General features: G+C 35.2%; 1 protein-coding gene across 1 annotated transcript in view; it reads right to left on the reverse strand.

Annotated features, from left to right (window-relative positions):
* Positions 1–1,266: 1,266 nt before the first annotated feature.
* LOC111867697 (unconventional myosin-XV) overlaps positions 1,267–27,533 on the reverse strand; it is a 177,236-nt gene continuing 150,969 nt past the window's right edge. The window contains exons 47-57 of the mRNA XM_033752782.1: positions 24,452–24,744; positions 17,673–17,802; positions 16,435–16,608; positions 14,747–14,960; positions 12,859–13,040; positions 11,506–11,670; positions 10,645–10,800; positions 10,003–10,207; positions 8,691–8,824; positions 6,120–6,345; positions 1,267–4,735 (exon numbers count right to left, since the gene is read on the reverse strand). Of these exons, the coding sequence (XP_033608673.1) occupies positions 6,136–6,345; positions 8,691–8,824; positions 10,003–10,207; positions 10,645–10,800; positions 11,506–11,670; positions 12,859–13,040; positions 14,747–14,960; positions 16,435–16,608; positions 17,673–17,802; positions 24,452–24,744 (1,863 nt within the window). The 3' untranslated portion in view covers positions 1,267–4,735; positions 6,120–6,135. The remainder of the gene's footprint in view (positions 4,736–6,119; positions 6,346–8,690; positions 8,825–10,002; positions 10,208–10,644; positions 10,801–11,505; positions 11,671–12,858; positions 13,041–14,746; positions 14,961–16,434; positions 16,609–17,672; positions 17,803–24,451; positions 24,745–27,533) is intronic.

Below are 27,533 nucleotides of genomic sequence, written 5' to 3' on the forward strand. Positions count from 1 at the left end.
ATGGATACGATTCATTATTAGATTTATTTTTTGATTCAATGTGGTAATATCTTTTGAAGAAACAATAATAGTGGTATCATCTGCGTAAAGAATGATATGAGCTAGACCTTTTAGGATACTAGGAAAGTCATTGATGTAGACATTAAACAGTAATGGACCCAATACTGAGCCCTGGGGAACACCATGCCTGCTAGTTAACCATCTGGAAACAGAAGTGTTAAGGTTTTGAGTCTGTAATAGAGTTCTCTGCTTCCTGTTAAATAAGTATGATTCAAACCATTTCAAAATGGATCCTCTAATTCCATAATGTTCCAACTTTTGAATTAACAAGTCATGGTTAACGCAATCAAATGCCCTTGTAAGGTCACAAAAAATACCTACTACCAGTTCCTTATTATTCCATGCTTTATATATTGAGTTTGTTAAGTTAAAAATTGCATTTTGTGTCGATGCACCATTTCTAAATCCATATTGCTCATCAACAATAATATTATTATTTGTCAACTGTTGTTTTAACAGTAAAACATTTCTGAAAGCAAAGAAACATCAGAGAAATGATGTATCAATTAGATTATGCTAGATATTTAATCATTCGTGGATTTAAGGAACTCTTCCTATGACCATGCTCACAATATGTCTGATGTATATCAAGGACTCAAATTCAGTCTTGAGCTATGAAATTTGATAGCTTATAAATGGAAACAAAGGAACACAGCTTTGAGAAATTTAATGGTATGTTGTTGAAAATAATTTTATATCACAGAATGAATTCAGACGTGTTTATATGGAGAATCATAATGACAGATTTTTGCTTTATTGAATGCCACTGTTTCAGCTTCTTGGTAGTGTAGTGTAAAATATATGAATGATGAATTGTAAATTATGTAGAAGGAAATAGCTGTGGCCATTTTTAAGGTACTGTAACAGAATTTTCATGGAGGAATTGAGGAAAGCCCCGAGAAACGATTAGGGCAGCCAGTCTATAGGACAGGATGAAAATTGTTAATATAATGAAAAACTGAAATTTGTGTAATGATGACAATCATTGTTATCTTGTTATACTTACTGGGAACATTTTGCATGAATCTGATACATTCTTTGATGTTACTAACATTTTGTATGGCTTCAGGGATCTAGGAACAATTGCTGAATAATGCATGATTCAATATTTAATTGCATGGAAAGGGATTAGATTGTTTCACAACAAAAAGTGCAAAAAAAGAAAGACAACATTTCCTAAAAAATAAGTACATTTTAAGTTTACTCTTTTTTACATGATTGTATGTTTTATTGTATCAAGTAAAACACATTTAACACTTTATTTACGTGTATAAAAATAAACAAGAATACAGTGTGTTATGTCCGAAGCAGTAATGAAAAGTGAAAGGAGAACATAAATGAGGATGTTTGAAGGAAGTGAAGAATTTAAGTTCCAGTTATTCTGATGTCAGGGATGAAGAGGGTGACAAGAATATCAGATGAAAACTTTGGTTTGTTCATGGAAAGGACAGGTAAAAACTAACCATATAACACCTGTGTTTATGAAGGTACTAAGTCACATTAAAAAATGATGAAAATAATGTGTAGGGAAAGGAACACGGTATGCAGATGTTATTTTTAACTACAGTACAGGATTTGAAACTTTACATTTCAGAACAGTTAAGCATCCATGTACTGTATCTTGAATTTAAAACTTTGAACTGATATATTCTATGTGAATATACTACAGGGTATTTCATCAAGGCCTGACTGATTTTAAAGTATTTATTTTGTTTAATTTGTGGATGCAGGGCCCATCTACAGCAGAAAGGACAATCACTACTTTGCCAGGAACCCTAAAACTCTTTATAATATATGACACGATTTAATACTACATTTAAAGTAACATTAGAAATATAAATAATTTAAATTGGTCAGGTCTTTATAAAACACACTGTATGAATAAATCTGTAGAAGAACAATATTTTAATTACTGTAGGAAGTCATAAATGTTGTACAATTTATGCACAGAACTGTCTAATCGTTGTCTAAGGATCTTTACCATCCAGTAATCTAGTTTATTAGCTACCTGTACATACCAACATATAAAGACTGGCAATATGTTAATGCTTATTACATAAACACACACACACGGTGACTTTAAAGTGTCTATCTTTTCTTCCTACAGCAAACATTCGATAATAATCCATCTCACTTCATACTAACAAATCTAAATTGATTAGTAACCAAATATACTATTTACAGACATATATAATAATTATTATTCTATTTTAATATAGAAATTATATACTTATTCCGATGAATCGTTTATAAAGTGAATAACTTTTGAGCATTTGAAAAATATCAAAACCTGTCCATTGGCAGGCCAACTCCATCAATCTGCTCTCTCTCTCTCATTTTAAGATATACATACACTCACAGCTAAGTACACCATCCACTATCCACAGAACAAATATGATATGATACAGGATTTCTGACTGGCTGTTCAGAATAATGATTTGCCTTGATACATGGTTTATGCAATCATAATCAATTCAATCCAAATATATTAGATAATATTGTAATATGTATAGCTAGGCAATGGTGTGATAAACATCTTCTTGCTTAAGGTCATGGAAGAATAGGATGAATGTTTATAGCTTTTGCTAGGCAACAGTCAATGCACCAATGGACTGGCAAGATAGTTATCACTGTGCCATGTAACAATAAAACTGTGTTTTCTGTGCATGGTCCAAGCCAAGAGGATATGAGAGAATATGAGAATGGGAATTGATTTCACTTGAGTTCCAAAGTTCCAAGAGAACAGCAATGTGGCCAGAAGAAGAATTAGAAGACTTAGTGTGTGACATTAAATGTGCTACAGTTACAGTAATCTTGAGAGTGTAAGAACTAATTGTAGTTACAACTACTGAAGATCCAATAAACTGATTCATGAATCCAAACTTGCGTCTTAGTCACATAACAATATAGATGATTAATTCTGGTTGGAAAATATCTGAAAGGATCAAGTTTCAGGCACAGGATCATGCCATCTATATTCAGTTTTGAGACAGCAATGTCTGCAAGACAGAGAATGAAGTATAAAGAAATAATGTAATAAAGAAAGTACATTTTATATGTGGCTTCAGCTTTTCAGACTAGGCCACATCAAACGTTGAGAGTTCTCCAGTGTTTCAGAAATCCTTGCAGCTACCATCATCAGGATTAATGACTTTGGGAAGGGGTTTGGCAGTTCTTATATAGGCATTGCCTTTGGCAATGTTTTGCACTAACAGAAGGACAAGATGCTAACCAACAGGCAGCGGCCATATGATTAGCAAAAAGAGGAGATGGAAAATGTTCTGGCAACCAGGTTGTACTGAGAAAATGAGGGGGGATATTTCAGGATCTCCATGTTTTGGACAAGAGACAATGGAAGATTCCCCCTCCCCCTTTTTCTCTTTTCTTGCTTCATTTCTTCTTTTTATTCCCACTTTGACAGGAAATGGAATTCATTGACTGATAAATGTGGGTGGTTCAGTGGTGAATTTTCAGAAGTGAAGACTGGCTCTACTATAGCAGTTAAAACCTGATAGCCAGCATCTAGAATTTAAATTTGCTATTCTGACACAATGAAGGTTAAAAACAAACTTATGTGCATCTGAAACACTTCCACTATGCCCATATCAGTTGGTCTGTGGATAGTGAACTATCAGCAATTTTTTAAGGTCTATGTGAATTATTAGTGCTACATTTAAGAATGACTGAATATTCTGTTATTTTAACTAAATCTATTCTTATTAACACCACTACAATACAATATATTACAGACCATTGTCTTTTCACTTTACAAAGCAGTATAGAAAATACACATAACTTTATAAAGGCGACCCCTGTAATAATGTACTGTATTACAGTAATACAGATGATGCTTAACTACACAAAGAGCACAATGACCTACTGCTAAATGGAATATTGTTAGGGAAAGCTTCTGTCTCATATATAGGTGTTGTTTGGTTACCATGCGGTCACTTCAGTGCATGATGCCCCACTGAGATCAGCCTCAGCTTATCGACAGAAGAGCACAAAGTTCCTCTAATAAGGCTTGCAGACTACATGTAGACTCCTATCATCTTTGGCTGCTCAGAAATTAGTGTTTCACTTCTGACAGATTATAATTCACTGTATGTCAACATGGCAGTATGAATAAGGTCTAATGTAAGGATGAATGAAGGAGTTATTGGGGAAGTCTATGTTGACATACTTTCAGATATCTGAGATAGTGAACTTCCTGATAATTCACCAAACTAATGACAGTGATAGTGGCCAATTTTGTTAAGTTACAGTGCATAATGATTCAAGTTGAGCAATATCATTCACAGATACACTACCAGATAATGTTCTGATAGATCACAATAAGAGTGGCATTGTCATAAATATGTAAAAAATAGAAAAACATATTTTTTCAGTGTAGCATTTGAAGTAGAGTAACATAAAATGAGTGTAAATTGAAGTATTTAAATTTTAACAGGCCAGTATGCAATTTGTTAACATAATTAATTAACATACTGTATTCTGACAACAATGCATAACAACAAACAGAGGTGAATATTCTATACTTACAGAAAATATCCCATATCCACTTCTTTAAATGTACTTATGAGAACGATCAAGTATGTCCATGAAACAGTAACTGTGTCCTGACTATCACTAACTTGCACTACCATCAACTGCTTCTCAACTGTGCGCAACTTACCTGAAATGTAAATTTCAGTATAAAACATGAACTTCACAAAACTTAAAACTAATTGAAACATAATAATTTCACTTAACAAATGTGGCCTTTTCACCCTGGTCTGTTCCTCAGTAAACTCACTTCATGCACCATATAACTCTTAGCACATATGGAGTAATAAATTAACTACATTCAGAATAGAGGCTTGCAGGTAACAGAACTTTTATGTTCAAGCTAAATTTGAACATTGGTGGTACAGAATTCTTATTATCACAGTAGAACACCCATATAAGATTTCTTTTGGAAGCAGTGGATTCCAACATTCAACTGAGGAGAATTTTTAATGGAGGTAATTTACATCAAGGACACTAAAGTAGAGTTTGTATATGTTATGAACAATGCTTGCCAAGAGGCACAATGATTACTAATTAGAACCATTTCCTATTCTGAAGGCTAATGAAAGCAACATAACAGCAAGACAGCTCCATTTTTTGAGAAAGGAAAATAACTGAATATATCAGATTTTTCATTTTCATAAATGTGTATTAAGTTAGTGAAAAACTTAGCAGCCTTTCATATAACATTCTGCTTATCCTTCATTATTCTAGCAACACGCTGTTTACTACCTCCAGAATCTCTGTCACATAAGACAAAGACAATCTGAACAGTGCAGAGCATTTTGCCTTTGTGAAATTACACATACAGTAGGCACTCACTGCACTGCAGATGCAGATATACTGCAGCTTTGATCATGTCTCCCACTACAATTACACAAGTTTTATGTCATATAGATTTCTATGACATTTTAGTTAGAGTGTAAGACTACGTCACAACATTCCTTGCTGGTGTGTGCAGGTCCAAAGGGTAAAGTCCATAGTCACTACAAATAGGTTGTACATTTCTCTAACCTTGGGATTATTTTGTTATAACAGAAAAATTTAAAGAGCATACCTTCTAACTACTCAAATTCAGATGGTCAGAAATCCCAATGAGCAATTAGAGAGGTTAAGTCCCAGAAGCTATCACATTTCACTAAATACTATATATATAATAACAGGGATTCAAAAAGTAGATAAATGTCAGTTTCGTTTGTAACATGAGTTAGTATGTAATACGGGTATGAAGCTGTCCCCTGACACCCACTTTATATCCAGGATGTGCTGTACTTGTGTAAGAGCTTACAGAGAAATGAAAAATAATTTTAAATCCATTTGAAGAAGATCATCAAGTAATGAAAACTTTGTTGTCCTCTCTCTGGGTCCAAGTCCTAACCTCAGTGCTGGTGGTAAGTAACACTCTGTATCTTCATTTGTAAAGCAAGGTGTGGAAAGAGAGTGCAGGAGGTAAGGAAACTACCGAAGCTCAATTTATAAGAGGATTGCACAGGTCTATCACAACTACTCACTGTGGTGCCCAGTAAATCATGCAGCTGACCTTTGCTGAAGGCGCTGCTCCATTGTGATATACTGCCTGATCAGGCGGGAAATCTCATGAGCCTGGTCTGTTTGCAGTCGAGTGATACGTTGTTGCATGAGGTTACCACATTTCATATCCAAGAAGAGCGTCCCATCTTCTGATTTCACTTTCCGGGTGGAGATCACTTCTGAGAATGGGTAATGAATTAATGTCTCCTGGAAACATAACAGAAATTTATTCAGATTTACATAATTTTGCATTAATTTTGAACAGCCTAATATCTTGGTTAAGGCATTGACCTACATTTTAATCCTTTAATTCTTTTCTCCCTAACACACCTATGTTCTGTGCCAAATGGAGATCTGTAATTACCAGAGCAGACAGACAGACTAGGCATGGTTTGGGTTTACAGAAAAAACTCCCCAAAACAAGAGTGGAAACATATTGTAACGTATCGTAACATATTGTAACTATTCTCCCGCTATGCCATCCACGTCACAATATCCTCCAGTTGGAGTACATATATTTTTAAGTCATTGATTGTGATGCTCGTTAATTGCAGGCATAAATACATGGGCTATTTGGAAAGTAAGCTCTGTTTATTTTACGCAACTAACGTAGGAGTCAGGCAGAGCTTGTGCATGTGAGGTAGTGTCATGTGACTCATTGCTGTGTAAACAATCATATAACTGGTCACCTACTGTTTGTTTTTGTCTCTAGAGAGTGAGTTATGATATGTCCTACAATTGATCATCCCGTCAGCTGCGAAATTCGCAAAGTTATCTGTTTTCTTCATGCTAAAAACATGAGCGCTGCAGAATCCATCATAAATTATGCACAGTTTACAGTCAAAAAAATTAATGAGTGAAGGAACTGTAAGACATCGGTGTAGAATGTTCCAAGATGGACAAAAAAATATTCATGATGACCGTCTGTAGTGAGTAATGATATTGTTCAAAGAGTTGACCAAAAAATTTGTGAAAGACAGTTTCATAATTTCAGAACTTTCATGTGAATTTCCACAAATTTCATAAATTTTTCTCTATGAAAGTATCACAGTTAGGCCAAGCTATCACAAGTTCTGTGTAAGATAGGTTCTGAAAATGCTCGCGGGTGTGCACAAAATGCAGAGAATGGCTTTGACTTTTTTTTCAGTGGTACCACAAAGATGACAAATTTCTCAATCACATTGCATGATTAACAGGTAATGAAATTTGGATTTCATGTATAAATATTGAAACCTAAGAGCAGTCAAAACAGTAAATGCACACACATTTTCCAAACAAGCAAATGTTGCTTGCCAGAAAGCTGATGGATGGCAACTGTTTTCTGGGACAGGAAAGGAGTGCTGATGGTGGAATTCATGCAACAAGAGACCACAATAACATCAGATTGCGAAACATGAAAAAATCTGCATAGGGCCAGCCATTCAGAACAAAGGGCATGGAATGCTGACATCTGGTATAGTGCTCTTCCGTGACAATGCATGTCCACATACAATTACAGCTGCTTGCACTCAAGCACTGCTGGAGCGTTTCAACTGGGAACTGATTGACTACCCTCCTTAGTGACCATGTTGAGAAGTAGCTCAAGTATGTACATATTTTATGTATTTAATAAATTCTTTTTTCACTGCTTGTTTAGTTAACAGCTCACAGGTCACTTTCCAAATAGGCATCATATATATCTCATTATATATCATTCCTTCTTCAGAGTGAGTAATTTTTTGGAGAACATTTATGAAGTTCAATTTCAGATTTGTATCTAAATTGGTGATGTATTGGACTGATATGGACCAAAATTATAGCTGCCCACACATTAAGATTGAAGTCTTAGGTGTAACACCATGTAATCTGATAGTTACCAACATTTTGCAGTAACCTGCTGCCTTTATCTTCAAGGCACTCTATCCTGCTCTAGCAGATAGAGGCAGTGGTGATACAATAGTAACCATCTATCACTTTACATGGTACTACAGCTCACAACACAGTCTTAATTATATAACATCTCTAATTTAATTTATTTAACAGATTTAATTGAAACTGATTTTTCAGAAGAAAAGGCAGGGAGATGGATGGACAGACAGACAGACACCATTTCTCTCCCAAGCACATTTATTTTATGCACTTTGTGTACAGGGCATATAAAAGTGAGTAAATTAAAGTTATTATGACACAGCAAAATTGAAGTAAATGTAGGCTATTTGTGGGTTCCTTCCACTGTTATTTTATTCAATATATTATGAATGGTATGAATTATGTTTGGTGTTCAAATCCACTGCTCCTCCGTGTAACCTTAAATGTGAATTTTGCTGTGTACAGAAGTAAAGTGTATGAGTAATATGGTAGTGGTTATATTTGTAACATGAAGCACGAAATTTTGATGTGCCTGCACTACTATGTGGACTGTACTTGACTGTTATTATAACAGAAAATTCATATATGCCTTGCAAACATTTGGCCGAAGAAATTAGATTGAATTCATAGCAGGCTGTTTATCGTTTTGATGTCACATTTTTATGTTGTAACACTAAATGACACAGATTACAAATGATACTTACATGGGTGACAAGATCGATGAAATGTACACCCTGCCTGTTTAGTGCCAGGATGTGATCTGAACGTTCTTTTGGATCAGAGACTCGTTTCACAGCAAAGAAACTTGAACCAAAAAGAGGCCACTTCGACAAAATATCTAGAGAAGAACACAGCTATGTTACAGACAGCATAATATGTAAAATGTTTATGTTGAATCATTCACTGATGGAAGAAGAGTCTGACAAATGTATTTTACTTCACTGATTTAAAATTTTCTTGTGTGGAAGAAGTGATATACTTTACATTCTCTAGTACAGAGTCTTTGAAAACTTAACTGTGTATGTTAAATCTAAACTTCACCCAGGGTGGGGGGAGGAGTTTCAAGATTTGTGACATGGATCAACATGATCATTAAGTGGTCTATGCTACATTTCGCTAAGACCCATTTCAGTACTATTATCTATAGTAAGTAATGAACTTACACACAAAGCATGCTGTATATACAGAATGCCTATCAATTTGTAATGTTTAAATATTTTATGTATTTGCTTAAAATTCATCATCATCGACAAAAGAGCCCTTTTTGGCCATAGCCATCCTTAGAAGATCCTGTTAGATTTTCCTATTCTGTTGTGGATTAGACCATCCAGTTTTCAGTTTTTTTTTGTTTTTTTTTTTTTTTTAATTTTGCAACAGTAATTTTTTACACAGCAAGTCATCAGCCTTGCATCAACCCCCAACCTGGAGGACCAGGTCTCTGCATTTATGTCCCCCAGTGACAAAGTAGCCCATAACACTTCCAGGTGCTGGATTACCATTTTGTCACCTTTTACAACTTGCATGGCTATAGTGAAGGTATTCTAACCTACTTCCACATGAGACTTTACTTTAAATGATCACACTTAATAAATAGCTAACATGCATGTGCAGAAAAATATGCATGAATAATCTGTGTTTTCTCTACATCCTAATAATGATGTGACAGCTGGGCATTATATGTTTTCCCCTCCTGAGTGTGATGGGAATTGACTACATGGTTTTATTTTGTATCCTAACAAAGGCATTAGTGTGGGTTATCCAAGAGTATAACAAGTATTGTGTAAAATAATGGTTAAAGGAATTGTTCTGAATTTGAATTAATGCATTTAAAAGCAAATTGTATAATTTTTTCCAAGTTTTCGTTTCTCAAACAATGTACTTTTTTATTTATACCTACCATCATTATTAGTTTTTGAGATACACAGCATTATGGACAGATGGACAGACTTTGAATTATAAATACAGATGTCAAGAGAGAGTTTAGACAATTTTTGATTGTTTCAAAATGATACTGACCTAGAACCTGTGCCTTGGACTGAATTGTGGTCAGCATCTCGACATCTCTCCAATTGCTCTGCACCATGTTCACCCACTGTGCTGGCTTTACATCTCGCACTGTAAGTGCAGGCTTTGGCAGCAGGAACTTTGTTTCCTTCATTGTTGGCACATGAGTCATATCTGCTGCTCGGTGTAGCAAGGCTGCCATCTTTGCAATGTCATACTAGAAAAACGTAATTTAATATTAATTTAATAAAGGAAATGAATGAATGAGCAATCTTCAACAATTAAAATGTTAGCTTAACTGTGAATAGTAACACAAGTGCCAATCTTCATTCCATCAAACTCTCCATAACCATAACCACCCAGGATATATATCATTCGAATCATAATTTTATTATCTTTGTATACTATTATATCATTGTGTTATATATTGTATTATTATTATTACTTATTGTATTTAAAGTATTGACTTGTCCTATATCATGTACAATGATCCATGGATATGATATGAAATAAATAAATGAAATAAATAAATAAAAGAAGAAGCAGGGGTGTCCTTTTCTACAAAATATTCCAGCATTAATCATATATCTAATAAATCCACATCATTAGATAAACCTGTTTGGTTTCATTTACTAACAAGTGTTGATAACTTACAATGACATCTTGGTCAAGCTGTTCTCCTGGCATGATGAGGAGCAGACCTTCCAAGTAGTCTGGAGCTATTTGATTGAACACAACTTCCACATACAACTGGGAGTCTAGTCGCAAAGGAAAGTGCCACACAGAGCGACAGAATATCAGGTAAAACACCTGGTGAAAGATAATACATGATGTATGTAACCATTTGGTGTTTGAACTTACATACATACAGACAGTTCTGGTATGCAATTACAGCTACTAAAATTTGGCACACAGCCCTGTTACTGGTCAAACACATTGAAACTGTTACTTTTTTGAATGAATAAGAACTTTATATTTACAGTTACATTATCTTGTATTTACCGTTATTTTAATTGATGTGAAAGAGAAAACAAAATGCAATAGAACTGTATTTTACAGAACCAAACATGTACAGAAGTACTAACCTTCGATTTCAGTGGGAAATACAATTTTCCACAGATTTTATAACTGCTTTACTACAGAAGACTGTCACAGACATCACTCTGAGGAATGCCTGTGCATTATTTGTGCTCAGTTCCTGAACTACATTTTCTTTATGAAAAAAAGAAAGGGAGGATAGGGAGATCATCAGCTTTGTTTTCTCTTCCTAAAGCACAAAGCTCAGTTTATAGTTTAGTTCACTGTGGAAAACCTGACAAAAATTTTCAAGTTCTGTAGTCCAGAATTTTCAGTATTATTGCTTTGCACTGGCGCAATTTCCCAATTTAACATATAACTAAACATCCATTGTCATAAATTTATAGAGAAGATAAGCCTTCTGATACATGATAACAAGTGAACTAATATTTGAAAGGAAACAAGGAATTTGTCACCAAAATGAAGACATGCAAATACCTGTTGGTTTTTATGTAGTTCTGTGGTGACATCTAGGATGTATTCTTCACGAGCTAATGGCATGGTGAATGTGTCACCCTCCACTATGCAGTATAGTGAAAATTCTTCCATCTCCATTTCTCCTCCTGTCACTCCAATTACAGTACACAGTTCCTCAATAACATCCTGCAACACACAATCAATTCAGTTGCAGCAAAACCCTGAAACTTCCAGAGTTACAGTCTGAGCTGTATCATATGTCCATCAATATTCACTGCATCATTTTCTCTGTACTGACTGTTTAGGCTGGGGCCACAGAGTGAAGAGATCTATCATCTGGGATATACTGCTATCTAGGTCAGTGATCTATATAATGTTATATCCTAGAAGACAGAACTCTTCATAATCACCAATGTGAGAATCTAAAATATCTGTGCACTCTTTTTAATACAAATATGATATTATGTAAATATCAGACAATTTTTAAAGCCGTCTGCTCTCAAGGAAGTCAACATCTTCATTTTATAATGTTCTTTGTCAAGACAGTGGTTCAAACAAATTATTGCACATATTTATATCCAAATTCATTACACAATTTTCAAATGCTCATTTCAACATTAATTTTATCCATTAACTAAGTACACATGCACCCACATAAATACCAACCCACCAACCCATATACCCACCTACCCACCTGCCCACCCAAATAGGAATCATCAGTACAAAGTTATGACCAATCTAATTATACACCTGCCTGTTCCCACAGTTTTGATCATGGTAATGTAGATATTGATTTCCAGGTAGGCATTATCAGAAAAGAGACTTTGTATGACTAACAAACAGCTGAAAACTTTATTAAATTTTATTCAGCATGAGACTTTGAAATTATTATTGAAGGTTGGATGTGGACACTATCAAACACAGATGGAAGAAATATTGAGAGGCTGGTCTAGTGTATGGCAGTGGATCAAGCTCCAGGATCAGCTACCTTGATTTCCTTTCATTTCTAAGATAGTCCACGCTACTGCTGTGGTAGCATATTATGTGAGGCAACTTTGCACATCATCTTACTAGCATGAATAGTGAGAAGTGTGGATGTTTTTGTGGGCCGACACTACACCTATTTGAATAGGAAGAACAACATTCATTTGGAAAATGGCTGAATTCCATCTTTTCAGTCTGACAGTGGTCCATACTATAGGACTTATATATTGATTTCAACAAATTAATCAAGAAATATTGTCTTAAAGTCATACTCAGAAGGATCTAGAAGCATCACAAATGTTCAAACACCCTCAGCCTCCTTCCCACTCAATTCATTCTTCAGCAGTAAGAGTGCAGAACATGTGAAAATGAAGGTGGACATGATGGTACCTGAACAACGGTGGTAGATTTTGTGTTCACAACTCTCTCTGTTCCACCAGGTAGCCTGTAGATTTGACGTTTGGAGTTACGGCCAGCACTGATGGCCGTGATCTCTTCTACGCTGGGAACATTCTTCCTCCCTCCATACTTGAACGTTTTTCGAAGATTCTGAAGGCATACTGTTGCAGTACCTGTAAAAACAAATACTGATTTGATTACTGTGTGCTATTTACACAAAGAGAACATACACAGGGGAGGTAATACTTATCTGTACAGCAATGTGTTTTTTTTTAAACTGTTGAACTGACTATGCTGAAATTTAGCATCTGAAGGTCTACACCAGAAATTTGGAGTGAATAAGTTAGTTAAAGAAATTTATTGAAGCTCAAGTAAAATTTCACCAAAATTATGAAACAGAACTCATTGCCAGAAACTTTATAAACATTATAAAATACTGGTCTCATCAAGATGTGAAACTTGTAGTGAATATTTAATAAAACACAGGAGAAATATAATTTCTGGACTATATATTGTGATTAACATTAAAACAATATATTCTTATCAATAATAAAAAATACATTAAGGCAAATAAAGAAAGCAAAATTTCAAAGAACTTGTCTGAAGTATAATGTGGCATGTGAGATGGGCGTATATCCCAGGGCCGTCTCAACACAAACGATAGATGTACTGTTGGAAACAGGGTATTCCTAAGTAGGCTATGTCAAGGAGTTACAAGGAAGATAACTGTAGCAACAAAGTCAGTTCCATACAGGAATTTGTGAAGGGAGGACTTGGGTGCATAAAGCTGTAGATTCTTCTCTGTTAGATGTCATTGCTAGGAACAGCTGGTGAAGACAACAGCAGGCTGGAAAAGACTTGGCATGAACTATGGTGATTTGTAAACTGTGGAGAATAGCAGTGGTGTAGCAATTGCTTGTAGTTCTTAGTCCTGTATGTAAGTGGTCAATAAATCCATTCACCAATCCAAATCCTGTCTACAGTCACCCTTACACATGACAATATATATACTCTAGTAAAATATACACATTCATTATTAATATTTATGGTCATGTGATGCTATGTACTTGTAGTTTGGTAGACATGTACTACTTTAGAGCAAACTGCAGTCTCCATTATCTGAACTTGGGCAATGATACTAAAAAGTTTAAATCAGAGTTAAAGAATTATCTACATGCTCATTCCTTCTACTCTTTAGATGAATACTTCAATGTAAATAGAGAATGATGTAAAATTAAGTTATATTAATTTTTAAGCTAAAATTGCCTGTACTTATGTATGTAACCTTTTGACTTGTTCTGTATCCAAAGGTACTAACCTACTTAGGATTTATAGAATGTAAATAAATTCAATTCAATTCAATAACAAAAAAAAGCAGCATCTTCCTCCAAAATTTTGGTACATATCTAGAAAACTACATGGCATCATATCCTATAAGACTGTAATCTTAATACTCATTATTCTGAGAATGTCAAACCTCATATCTTCCATTCTTGTTCTACCCAAGCTCAGTGATATCAGTGTAGGCATCTGAATATGAGAAACCCAGAAGCAGAATAATTTGTGTAGAATGTGGATCCCCTTCTGGGGTGATGCCACCATGTGAATGTGGGCTGTATTGCTAACAATTCAGACATCCTTACTGTCTCTCTCTTCAAGAACAGGCAATGGCTGCCATCAGTATTTATGGTACATTTCCTCTATTGTGTTTAATTTTATATTCGGCCAACAGCAGTTTAATTACACGAATCATTGCTGACGGTGCAAGGCATTCTTTATGTAGCCGTACGTAACATTATTTTTCAAAGTAATTACAATACAACAACTACAAGTGAGCATCAAGAGGAAATCAAGTCATCAAAACAGAGAACATTCTTACCATGGTATGCCCGTCGCTTGTCGTACGCTGATGTCTCAAGGTACTTGAACAAGTATGGCTTAAGTGTCTCAGAACAGACAAAGTAGGCAGCAACAATGCTGAACAATCGCCATCCTCGCTGGCATGAGTCTGGTTTCATGGATTTGTTGTTAGTTGTCTGTTTCATCAATTGGCAATATACTTCATCCCTAAGCGCTTCGTGTTTATGGCAGTGCTGCAAGAAAGGAAGATACTTTTATAAAAAAAGAGGACACAGCAGAATCCAGGTGTGCGCCAAAATTATGTTCCAGTAATGATGACAACAGTGACAGCAGCAGCAGCAACAACAACAAAAACAAAATGGGAAGAAAGAAAGAAAGCAAAATAAACATTTTGTAAGATGTAAGTAACAGGTTCAGAATAAAGAAATATAACACAAACATGAAGCAATCACTTGCTTTTCCTACAATATGCATCGAACAAAAATCTACAAACATTGCAAAAGGGGTTAACAAGTGTCTCATGGAATAGAACTTGTTCATAGTAATATTATTATGAACAAGTTTTGTACAACTATTTCACTATTTTACCTACTTCACCTATCCTTACTCAACGTCCTGAATATATCTGTATATATTATTTGTATATACTAAGAATATGTGATAATTCCCATTGCTCACATGGAGTATTTTTAAAATAAGCTGTACCAAAACAATTAAGCTCCATATTGTGAAAATCTCTACATTAAGAAAAGATGACTTTAAGCACTGAATTGTTTTCAAGCAATAAAACAGTAATCCAAACAAATCACTTTATGCACTACAAGCATAACTATGGGTATCTGATAAACAGATTGGAGACTAAGAAAAGCAGAGAAACAAAACTATTTAGAAGATATGGGGACTGCACAAATATTGTATGTTGTGTGCAATTCTCTAACAATAAGAGAATTGGGTTAGAAAATAGCAAAAATGGGCTTCAATGGTTTAGTACACTAAATAAATTTTCCATCCAAGAAAATATATTGACACTGAAACATGTGTTCATTGTTATGTAGTTTCAAAGTATAAGCCTTCTGGAGCTGAGGATCAGGTGCAACTGATTTATAACACAATGCAGTGGCATTTCGAACATGATATTAAACCTTCACGTTCCACAGAAGAAATGAAATTTCTTTTTATTTGAATAATTGTCACTTTCTCAAGAATTCTGCTACTTGGATTTAGACCACTGAAGCCAAAATAATGAATGAATTTTTTAGTGTGACTGTTTGTTGAGTACTAAAGCATTTGAAGACCATATAAAAATGTTAAAATTCCATACTGTTTCCTGTGATATAACCTTGTGGTAGAACTAAACATGAAGAATTTCTAACATAGGGTGATATGTACATATTTTTGCTGCTTGGAATCCTAACATCAGAATGTTACAAGGTCATATCTGATATATGCAACTGTGTGTTCAGAGTTCGTTCCTTTCACCAATGAATGCTCTTTGCATCTGCCTTGTCCAGATCTCATGCTGCCCCTTCAGAATACCCATCATACCTGCCCTGGACAGTTACTGTCCAATATTGGTTTCTCTTAATGCAATGTTTTTCAGTTATTCCACGATAACGTTTATTTCTGACATAATGATGAAAATTCAGATATTTATAAATATTCTTGTTGCATGATATTACTAATAAGTATACCATATAAAATGCTTACCATAAGAATTGTGTAGACACACTTGACTTCAGTTGAATCTGGAGCCATTGACAGGTCCCCCATGTAACGCATTACAGCAGCAAAACACTCCACAGCCAGTTCACTTAGTTCCCCTGGTTCCAAGCGGAGTAGTGACTGTTCTATTGGCACTGAGCTGAATTTAACAAGATCAACCTGCACCCCATAGAAAGAGGGGTTTATAATTTAGACAGATTTAAGATAAAATTTTGTTAACAGTGTGGACAAACATGTACAGCACTCTTATAAAAACTGTAACCAGCATATTCTCTATACATTGTTTTAAGAAACATCATAAGATATCTAATATATAATCCAGATTATAATGTGCAATTGTAGAATGAATGAATTGAAGATTTTAATTATGAAAGTGTATTTATCTATTATAGTGAATAAACCCATGATTGCAAAAACAATTGGACTAATCATATCTTAAGAATGGACTCTTCAAGACTGATGCCAAAAATTAAGAATTACCAATCAGCAGGAAGAAGAAATGTTGACTGATTGAAAAAACAATGGGATGAGATGGAACAGGGCTAATAAAGGCCTAAATTGAAGTATATGATGATGAAATTAATAATGAATAATGACTGAAAAGAACCTGGAACAAAGCTATTTTGGGGTATTAGTCCAGCATTTGCCTGGAGGAACAAAGCAAATCAAGAAAAACTTTAGTCAGAAAAGACTATGTCTAGGCTGAGATGTAAATCAGAAATGTTCCTGCTTGAGCCAGGTTCCTAAGCATTAAAAGGGTGGATGGGATGATAATATTAAAACATATCTTACACTGAGAGGATGGGAGGTTATGGATTTGATTCATTTGACTTAAGGTAAGGACCAGTGGCAGATTCTTGTAAACCTGGTAATAAAATTTCAAAAATTGTTTAGGAGCACAACAACTGTTAACTCCTCTAGAGGAACACTCCTGTCTGAAGATTTCATTTAGTTAGTTAGTTAGTTTAATTGCCAAAAGTGTAATAAAATAATACAATATTTACTTATTTTAAAGTATTCATACTCATATTTAATTAAAAGGTGTGCAGTGGGGTGTGGTTAAGTAACAAAAGATAAATAAGGTTATGAGAAGATCATATTGTAGTGCCATGCAAAACAATATTGTCAAACCGAATAATTTCCACCCAATTTTTGAAGCCTTCAAAGTCCTTTGAATCTGCCACAAAGTTACCACACTACTTCTAATATTCAGATTTACTGACCTGTTCCTTCCATGTCCAATCATTCTCTTTGTTTCCTTTTTTACCTTTGTTCTTTTTGCTTGCTTTGAGGTTCTCAATGACCTTCAGGGAGCCAGAGATTGACCCATCAGCTGTCTTGAGCATCTCAAACCTGATACAAAACACACATTAAAAAGATTATAATAAGCATGATCCAGAGCTAAGAATTTAACAACATTATATTACAAAATAATAAATGAATACATTTTTTACAAGCCATTTATAACGAATAAATCAACTGAATAACACAATTGATGGCAGTTTGCTCAATTTAAGCACCAGTTGTTTAGTACAGAAATGTAATACAACCTTCCACAATATTAATATGCACAGCCAGTAACACATACACACGAAACATGCCATTTCATAAAAAAGTAATGTTGATTTATTAAGAAGACATCTGTGATTGCAGTCTGAGTGATATTTAAAACTTTTGAGGTATGGAAGAAAAGATTACAAATGTAGACAACATTAATCTTCTGAAGTTGAAAGTTGATTTAAATAATAAAGTTATACTGTAACATCCTATTGCACATTCTTTATTAATTAACAAATATATCTGATCAATGATGATCAAAACATGTAGTGTATAATGTGGTTATAAATAGGTTTAAAAGACTCATTGTGTATATGTAGCAAATTTTGAACAGATTTTTAAAAGAGTGTTGCATGTATGACAGAATATCGGAGATATTTGTGATTTAAATATTTTCCAATTCACAGAAAACACAAAAGCTCAATAAAAAATATAAAACTACAACTAAAATAAAGCAAACAGGAAGACCAACTGGTATATATTCTTTGGGAAAATAATTACTGTTTATTCTAAGAGTCACATGAAAGAGATAAAAGCACTGTATGGATAAAATGCAGAGTTTCTGAATATTAAAAAAAGGTGGTACATGAACACTGTCTTGCATTTCTGCAAAAAGCAATTTTATGTATGTAATCCTGCACTGTCTGACCATATTGATATTTATACCATACATTTAACTGATTGTACAGAATCGCTTTAAAGAAGAAGTCTGATGTACACACATCACATAAAAACGTCAAGCCTTAAATGCATGAATGGCACAGACAAAAATATCACAAATACAAAAATGATTTTTTCTACAGAAAAGCTGTGAATTTATATGAATAAATTACACTACAAATGTTCAGTAAATAAACCATTTGTGCTGCTGCTTTGAAACACCACTATGTTTGAACAGACAACCACTCTCACTTGATTGTATCAGACTCCCCTTCACATACACACACAAAAACGTATGATTTCCTATAACTACATATCTACACATATAATACAAACAAGCTGCTACATGATAAATACTTGAGATGTCTGACGAAAGACCCACTTGCCATTATGATGGCCCACACACTCCAAACTTCTTTTCACTACTGGCAAACTCTCTCTCTTTAGAATCAATTCACGCTAGGGTGATGACTTGTTCCTCAATTTCTCTCCCATCCCCCAGCCTTTTTCCATGGACAATGACTTCTGCATGGTTTGCTGGGTTCAGCACGCACTCTCACGCAGTATGGTAAGACACTGTAGGAGTTCTTCCTATGTTATGCTTCCTTGGCTTCCCCCATCACAACCTTATTATAGCAGTTTACATGCTACATTCTACTTCATTCTCAAAATATATAATTTAGTTGCATAACGGCCATATCCACTTTTATTTTTTTCAGTATTCTAAACAAAGGAATGTAACTTACAATCTGTATCCTATATAAACTAGTATGTATTTACGAAAACATTATTATAAACCATTACATCCTTTAGTGTCAAACTGAATTTTTCTGTATACAAGAAATATTCTGGATAAGGTCTGACTGTTTTCACTGGTTTCAGCAAGGGGTAAATAGGACTTCCACTTCAATGATCCTTACCATATCCGGTGACTGTACAGAACTGTGCGCCCATGACAACATTATGGAGCAAACAATTACAAATGTAAATCACCTGAATCACCCATCTTCTGGTCTGTATACCACCTAACTTAGCTGACTTAACAATCATTATCAGAAGACCTGAAATCCCAATATGGAACCAATTCATTATACAAAAAAAAAAGACAGATTTAAGAACAGAGACAGAGAATTGACAACATCTCACACCTCTACAACAGTAGTCTAGATTTGTACTTGGAAGGTACCCAGTTCAAATCTCAGTCAAGCTATCATATATACTGACTGATGTTCTTTATGGTTTTCCTTAGTCTATCCAGGCAAATGCTGTGTTAGTACCCTCCCACAGGCCATGACTGTGTCCTTGTAAAAACTTACCTGCTCACTATTCTAGGCCATTTTCTCATCATCACTTTATAATCCATGCAGTTGAAAGAGCATATATAAATAACCTAAGCATGAACTACTTAATTCACTTCCAGAAACGGAGGCCAGGTACTAAAAATTTATGACTCCTGAGGTCACGCTTCAGGCTTATAGCATACAACATGCTAGCTATCCTTCAGTAATATATGTACTTTGTTCTATCATTGTCAATAAATGTGACTGAAAATTCAGCATCTCTTATTACTTTCCCTTATTACTCAATGTAGCTAAGGAGACTAAAATTTATGACATTACAAAATGAGGAACTTGGTGAGTTATACACACCATAAAGTGTTGCTGCACAGAGAAACTTAAGCTATGGGAGGCTGGATATGTGGCTGGGGTGGAGAAGGAAATGATTGCATATAGAATTTTTGTAGGAGAAACTTCTTTGAAAATGGCAAATCAAAGATATCAAGAACAAATTAAATAATACTAAGATGGATCCTAGAGAAGTAGTTAGTCAGGATGAGAGGTAAATGGACATGCTAGGATCATGGCCAAAGGCAGGCACTGGCAGCTGTAGCTTCAGGTTATGTTACCAGAGTGCTAGTTGTTGATTTGAACAGACTTCTTGCTTGTGTAAAACTATTCCCCATAAGAAGAAGTCCTCTGTTATTCTAAAAATATTAGCTGTGAAATTCTGCTAATCATGTGTATTATACAGTACAACCTTGTAATACATATTAATTAAAAAGATGAGCCATCTCTACTAATTGTTTCCACTCTGTTTGGCATAAATATCAAGGACAAGTAAGGAATGATAATGATTGTTCTGCTGTGTAACATTGTGGGTTACACTGTTCAGTGTAGATGAGAAGAATAAGGAGATAAAAGCTAATTTATCATTCATCTAATTACAAAAAGTTCATATGTTTCTAAGAATTCTCCACTTGTGAGAACAGTGAGAAGACACTGTCATAGCTTTGGGCCTGCAAAGTTGACACAAAGTTCTTAATCATATTACTAAACAAAATGACATAATATGTGAACATTTATGAGGACAGAGCAGAGACACTGACTTTAAGTGTCACAATTTTGCACATATAAAGCGGATTTGAAACAAACTGACATGACAAGATTAGGTATTTGGCTGAAGGTGGGATCATTAGTTTCACTCTTTGGGAAGTGTCATTGAATGTTTTCTGTGAAACTAATTCTTGTACTATTTCTTAATCAAACTAGTCTACTAATCATGCTATGACTCTTAGCACAGTTAGGTACTTTGCTGCAATTGCTGCTATTTAAATTCTGTGGGCATATATTACTAACAATCCAAAATCAAGAAATATTTTGAGTTGATGTACAACACTAACAATAAATAATGTGCATACATTTTAAACACATTTGTTAATAAAATAACTACAACAAATGACCATAACATTTCTGAGCCTGAATATAGGAGACTAACTTGTATTGAAGATTACCATTAAATGAGACACAGATGAAGAAAACTGGGCGTTATACTTCCAACATCACTGGTTTACAAGCCAAATCCTGGGACAAACACTGTGTTCTATTTTCCAGCAACAGGGTCAACATTCATTTCAATGCAAAATGGGGTGAAACTGCATACACTCACGTGATATTGAGCAAATTTAAAGAGAGAACAAAGTCAACTACATGCATAATGTGATGGCATTATGTAGAAGGAAGCTCATGACATGTTTTTAGCACCAAACTTCCTTTCCTTTACCAATTCATACCATGTTGAACGCTGGTGCAAGCAGTCATTATGGCAGAGTGATACCTCTGAATCTAATAGTGTCAGTCTTCCATTTGTGGGATTAAGGAGAGAATAATCCAATTTTTTCATGGAGTGTGCCAGCATGGTAACTTTTACCAGGACCTAACCACGAAATACTGGAGAAAAGTTCCTGTTTGACATGCCACTGACAAGTAGAAACATTATAATAAATCCAACATTCGTGAGTTATCAATTTATGCATCTGTCATTAGGCTACATGCTGGACAGCTGGGTTTCGATTCCTGGCAGAGGAAAGGAGATTTTTCTCTACTCCACACTGTCCAGACTGGCTCTGCGGCCCACCAAGCCTCTGACTCAATGGGTGCTAAGGCTTTATCTGCTGGATGTAAAGTGGCCAAGGAGTGAAGCTGATCAATCACCTCAATATAGTACAAAGTTCAAGAATGTTGGAGCTATACCTTAACACCACTATATGTCATAATGGCATAGTGCTTAGGTAATTAAGCACAGGGACAATTTTACTTTTACTTTTTCATGAGAATAAGATCCCACAGTTTTCCACTGTACACCATGCGGGTATATATATATAGAAGATTAAGTGGTTTCAGAGGATGAAAAACTACAGCCCTCTCCCCCTTCTGGATCGTTCTGGTAGCCAAGACTCCGTGAGAATGTTCGAGAATTATATCACCTGCATAAAAGTGTATGGAATTAGCAAGTTAAGTGAGTCTGTGTACAGTGTTTGTGTTGTGAAGCAGTGTGCTGGAAAGCAAGTAGTGAGTCCTGTGCTGGCAGCATCAAAGCAATTGAAAGAAGACAGTGCAGTGGTGTTCAATGAAATAGCAGTGAACTAAATCAAAATGATGTCAAGACTGTAAGTGGTTATGGAAAATAACTGCTTCAAAACAAGACAAAAATTACAATATGACTGTGGTCTCATTCTGCACATATAATTGCAGAGACAGTCCAACAGTGAGAAAAGTTTGGTCAACCACAAGTTGCAGAGAAATGAAGGGGGAAGACTGTTGAGACTAGAAATGACTCTACTTGTGAGATTTCATTCTTACAATAAGTAACACTAATAAGTACAGGGAAAGGAAAGAACCTGTTATATCAAAGCACAAACAAATGAAGGAATCCATATGTTTTGGACAAGATGATGAATAGGGCCAGTAAATGCAACAGAAATGAAACAAATAATAAATATGGTGTGAAAATGAATGGGCTCACAATAAGAATGACATTAATATCACTGAGGCTCTTTTGTATCTGTCTATCAGTTACACAGAAACCTACCTTGACAATACCGATAACCTGACTACCTTTTTGTATCAATTGAAAATTAAAGATATAATACTGTTTAAGTTCATTTCCAAGTAGAGAATGTAAAATTCAACTGAAAGTGTAATAGTACATACATTTGTTGTTATGTCTGTCTTGAGATTTCAGGTACAAAACTACAGTGTTTTGGGATGTGATGCAGTGTGGTTTGGTTGATAGGTTCCTCTGAAATGTTGGTAATTATCTACTAAATTACATGACATCACATCCCTGAAGACTGTTTTCTCAGTCTCTTTGCCTTGTTTCCCACCAAGCTGCCTTTCCAATGGATACCAAAGTTAATGTAGCAGAAGTGTGAAGTTGACCACCCACCTATATTTAGTTTCAAGACTCATCGTCTTTTATACATCCAGTGATTGAGACTAGCTCTTTCTAACGGGCCCAACTGAGTAGGTTTATCCTGTCCCATCCACATGAGGACGGAGACAGATCCAGTCTCTGGAACATTGTGGTTTTTGAAGAAAGCAGTCTTCTGGGCTTTGGCGCCGTGTATACGTGGTGTTAACCGACGTTTCGGAGGAACGTATTCTGCGTTACCGTGTCTCACGGTGTTGTCGCTTGCAGATTTACCTATACTTTTTCTTCAACCCTGAAGATGGGGGCGATACGTTCCTCCGAAACGTCGGTTAACACCACATATACACGGCGCCAAAGCCCAGAAGACTGCTTTCTTCATAGTCACCGCCGTGAAAGCCTCAAATCTTACATTGTGGTTTTTGTCTTCTATATACCAGACGATGGATAGAGTCCAAACTAAGCCTAATAGTTCTGTACAGCATACACCATCATCAGAATCCTTTCAAGTCAACCTGAAGGATCATTATTATGTTCACAAAACCCAGTACTAAACTTTCTCCTGTGCCACATGAATCCAGTCCAACTACCACATATCATTCTCTTTGGGATCTACGTCAATTTCATTGTTCCAGTCATGCCTGTATCTCACCACAGTTCTCCTCTCTGCAGGATATTCAAGAAAATGTTGTACCATTTCTCATCTCTATCATGTGTATTATATGGCTTTCCCATCTCATCCAAATAATATTCGGTGAAGCATAAGATTTATGGACTTCTCTATTATGTAATTTTCCATATCATCCTACTGCTTCCTCTGTCTTAGCTCTAGATATTCTCCTCAGCACTCTGTTCTCAAATACTCTAAATTTATATTCGCTCTTACAGTGAGAGACCATGTTACAACCTGAATAAAAAATAGGTAAAAATTATATTTTTAGAATTAATTTTTTTAATAGTTTTGTTTTTCTCCTATCTAAAAAGTAAAATTAACTGTTGCATCTCACATTCAAGCTGAATATGCTTGAGCCCCTGGAAACATTTTGGCTTTTCTGTAACATTAGATACTGGAACTCACTTTTCAGGGCTCTGTCTGAAGTGCAACATGGCAAACTGGAGAAGAGAATGTTTCCCATCGTGATGGCCTGGAGGTTCTGGTGGTTGAGGTGATGAAGTTATGATATTTCTCTGCTGGTGGTGTTGTTGGTGGTGATGCTGCTGCTGTTGCTGTGAGAGTGTGGTGTTTGTGTGTGATTGCAGTATTGCTGATTGCTGGTGTCCTGCAGTGCGGCTGTGCCCAGTCCAGCTGTCAAGAGCTATCTTTGATGGAGCCAGCCCATCTGGAATATGAGGAGCAGCCTTCTGCTGCAGCTGAAAATGTTAAAGTAAAGAAAACTAATTAAAATTCATCACTTGATTATCTATTGATCATTCACATTAAATAAAATCCTAATTATTTGATATTAACACATCCTTACTGTCTGACACTATGCAAAAAATCCTTGAGAAGCTGTAACAAATTTGAATCTGTAATACTGGATAATGATTGTCTTCCTTTCTTCTTACCCCTAATTAACGTTAAATAGATATGGAGTAAAGACAGTTAAATTACAAGTGAGGCCAATACATGTCCATTCACTAATGAAAATATTAAGTTGCAAATATTTTGTGTCAACAAAAGAGGAAATATAAGTAATAGATTTGTGAGTACCGGGTGAAATTTCTAATATACTCATATTTAGTAATAGGGCAATAACAGAGACAAAACTATAGTTATTTGAGGGAAACTTGTCTGGTTTTGTTGAAAGAACTTCTTTCTTTCACTTCTTGTTATTTTCTGTTATTCTCAAATAAAAGTGTGATTTAATTATTCATTGTTCACAGACCATGTACTTCTGGTGAATTTTCCACTACTATACAAAATTTGGCAACTCATTATATTGGTAATGATCGAGGAGCAGTTAACACTGAGGTTCAAGATGGTGGAATTACAGGAGAAAAATATTTTGATATGCTGGAACACTACTTTTCTGATGAGCTAACTGATTGTGGGTTAATTGGTAAACATTTGCGGGAGTTGACATTCTCACAGTGGTGAATATGAAGAGTTATATTTTTTGGATATGCTGCTACCTAGCCTGCTGAAAGTCAACTGATATTCTGGAGGAATGCCTTGCCTTCACCTTCAGGGTCAAAGAGTAAACCAATAAAGAAACCAGCAGGAAGCAGGTAGAAAGCAGGTTCTTACTTGGTATATTCTTTGACCTTGCAGATGAAGGTGACATGGTCCTCTGAAATTTCATTTGATTCTCAATTGACTACATGATGTTATACCTCAGAAAACATAGCTCTTGGTAAATACTGATTTGAAGCTTTCATGGTGACACCGTACAGTAGTCTTCTGCAGTGATCCAGTCATAGTAATGTTGAACTGGTGTCTTAACGTTTCAGGGACTGCCTCGGTCTCCATCATGGTGCGACAGTCCCTGAAACATCAGGCACCAACTCCACATTACCATGGCTGATCACCCTAGAAGACTTCCCTGAATTGATAATATTATCTTTCAGTCACATGGCGCATCAATCTATTACTCTGATTCTGTAAGAACTGCTTCAATGCAACCAAACTGGCATCATGGCTTCACTGCAGTATTACTATTATGCATCTACAGGAATTTGAATCAAGCAAAGTACAAATGTCTGCAAAAAATAATTTTAATATAAATGTCTGTCAATTTTTCTTTCAGCTACTTAATATATTTTTTTCTTTTCAATCCAAATGGTTTGCTCTAAGTGGTACCTGTTAATACACTTTCATAAATACATCATTTTGCCTTAATTGCCCTCACACATATTTCTGTAAGATAGAAACATATTGCATTTGTATCCTCTCTTATTTGACTGAAAAAAAATAACTTTACCTTCACCACTTCCATAATTTACCTCCTAGCACCCTCTACGCCACAGTGTAACGTTGAGAGTTGCTCTGGCATAAATCATACAGAACTGAGCACATCATCATATAAACAATAGAGTGAAGAGACAATGGCAGGAAGGAAGAGAATATAAAAAGTGAATGGTAAGAGAGGGCATATATGAAATTTTGATTATTTACAAGGCCGCAAGATTAGCGGAAAAAGTCATGAAGGAAATGTGCACACCTTCAGGCAACACTGTTAATTGCTGTATTATCATAACAAATGTGATGCAGGGACCACGCCACTGCACATACAGACATGTTAAGTAGACACAGATGATGATAATCTTACATGAAAAGTAATTACATTTAATTTGCATTTCAAAATAAAATTGAATCACTTATATTATAGACAGCTCATTCATTAGTTTCCATTAAGGCCAAATATTTTGTTTTGTTTTTTTAATTAATATATTTGTTTCAGCACTAGTGACTTCTTGTCTGTATGAGAGACTCAGTTTCAGCATATTCACTTCCCCTTGAAACCTAATTTTCTAAATGCAGCTTACTGTTACACTCCTGTTTATGAAGTTTACCATGTGACCTCTTGTCAACACTTTATATGCCTTGTTCTGTCTCCCATATCCAAGCTACATACATATCCAGACTTCTGTAACCTCCTTGACTGCATTACATTAATAACACTAGATTACATGAAATTTCTCATTAAGCAACATCCTCCATCTGCCTGTCTATTTAAACATTCTTAAACAAAAATATTTTTCTAAGTTATTTGCTTCCAAATACAATTTTCAAATTTTCACACTGTAAAAAACTAATTTCACAACCACATAAAATGACCAATGAAATTACTTCCTTAGATATCTTAATTTTTATCTGTTGTGCACACAGGACAATAATTAATAAGACTGAAATTCTTAAATTTATTCTTCTCTTCACTTCAGAGAATCTGGTCTTGTATATTACTGACATTTCAACATATCTAATACTGCCCCTTTGAGAAACAAAGCAAGAATACTAACTATTTCACCAGAATATATGATTGCACTATATTAGATTCTCACATAAGAGGGACAGTTGTTTTGTTTGCACTGCCAACCTAATGGTTTGAACTTCTTGTTAGTCCATTTAGTAACTAACTAACTAACTAACTAACTAACTTAATTAATTCACTTAGTGGGGGATTGAGTCCAACTGGGTCCCCTCAGCATGGCGGCCACTG

This window comes from Cryptotermes secundus, unplaced genomic scaffold (genome assembly GCF_002891405.2).
Source record: "Cryptotermes secundus unplaced genomic scaffold, Csec_1.0 scaffold1076, whole genome shotgun sequence".
NCBI lineage: Eukaryota > Metazoa > Arthropoda > Insecta > Blattodea > Kalotermitidae > Cryptotermes > Cryptotermes secundus.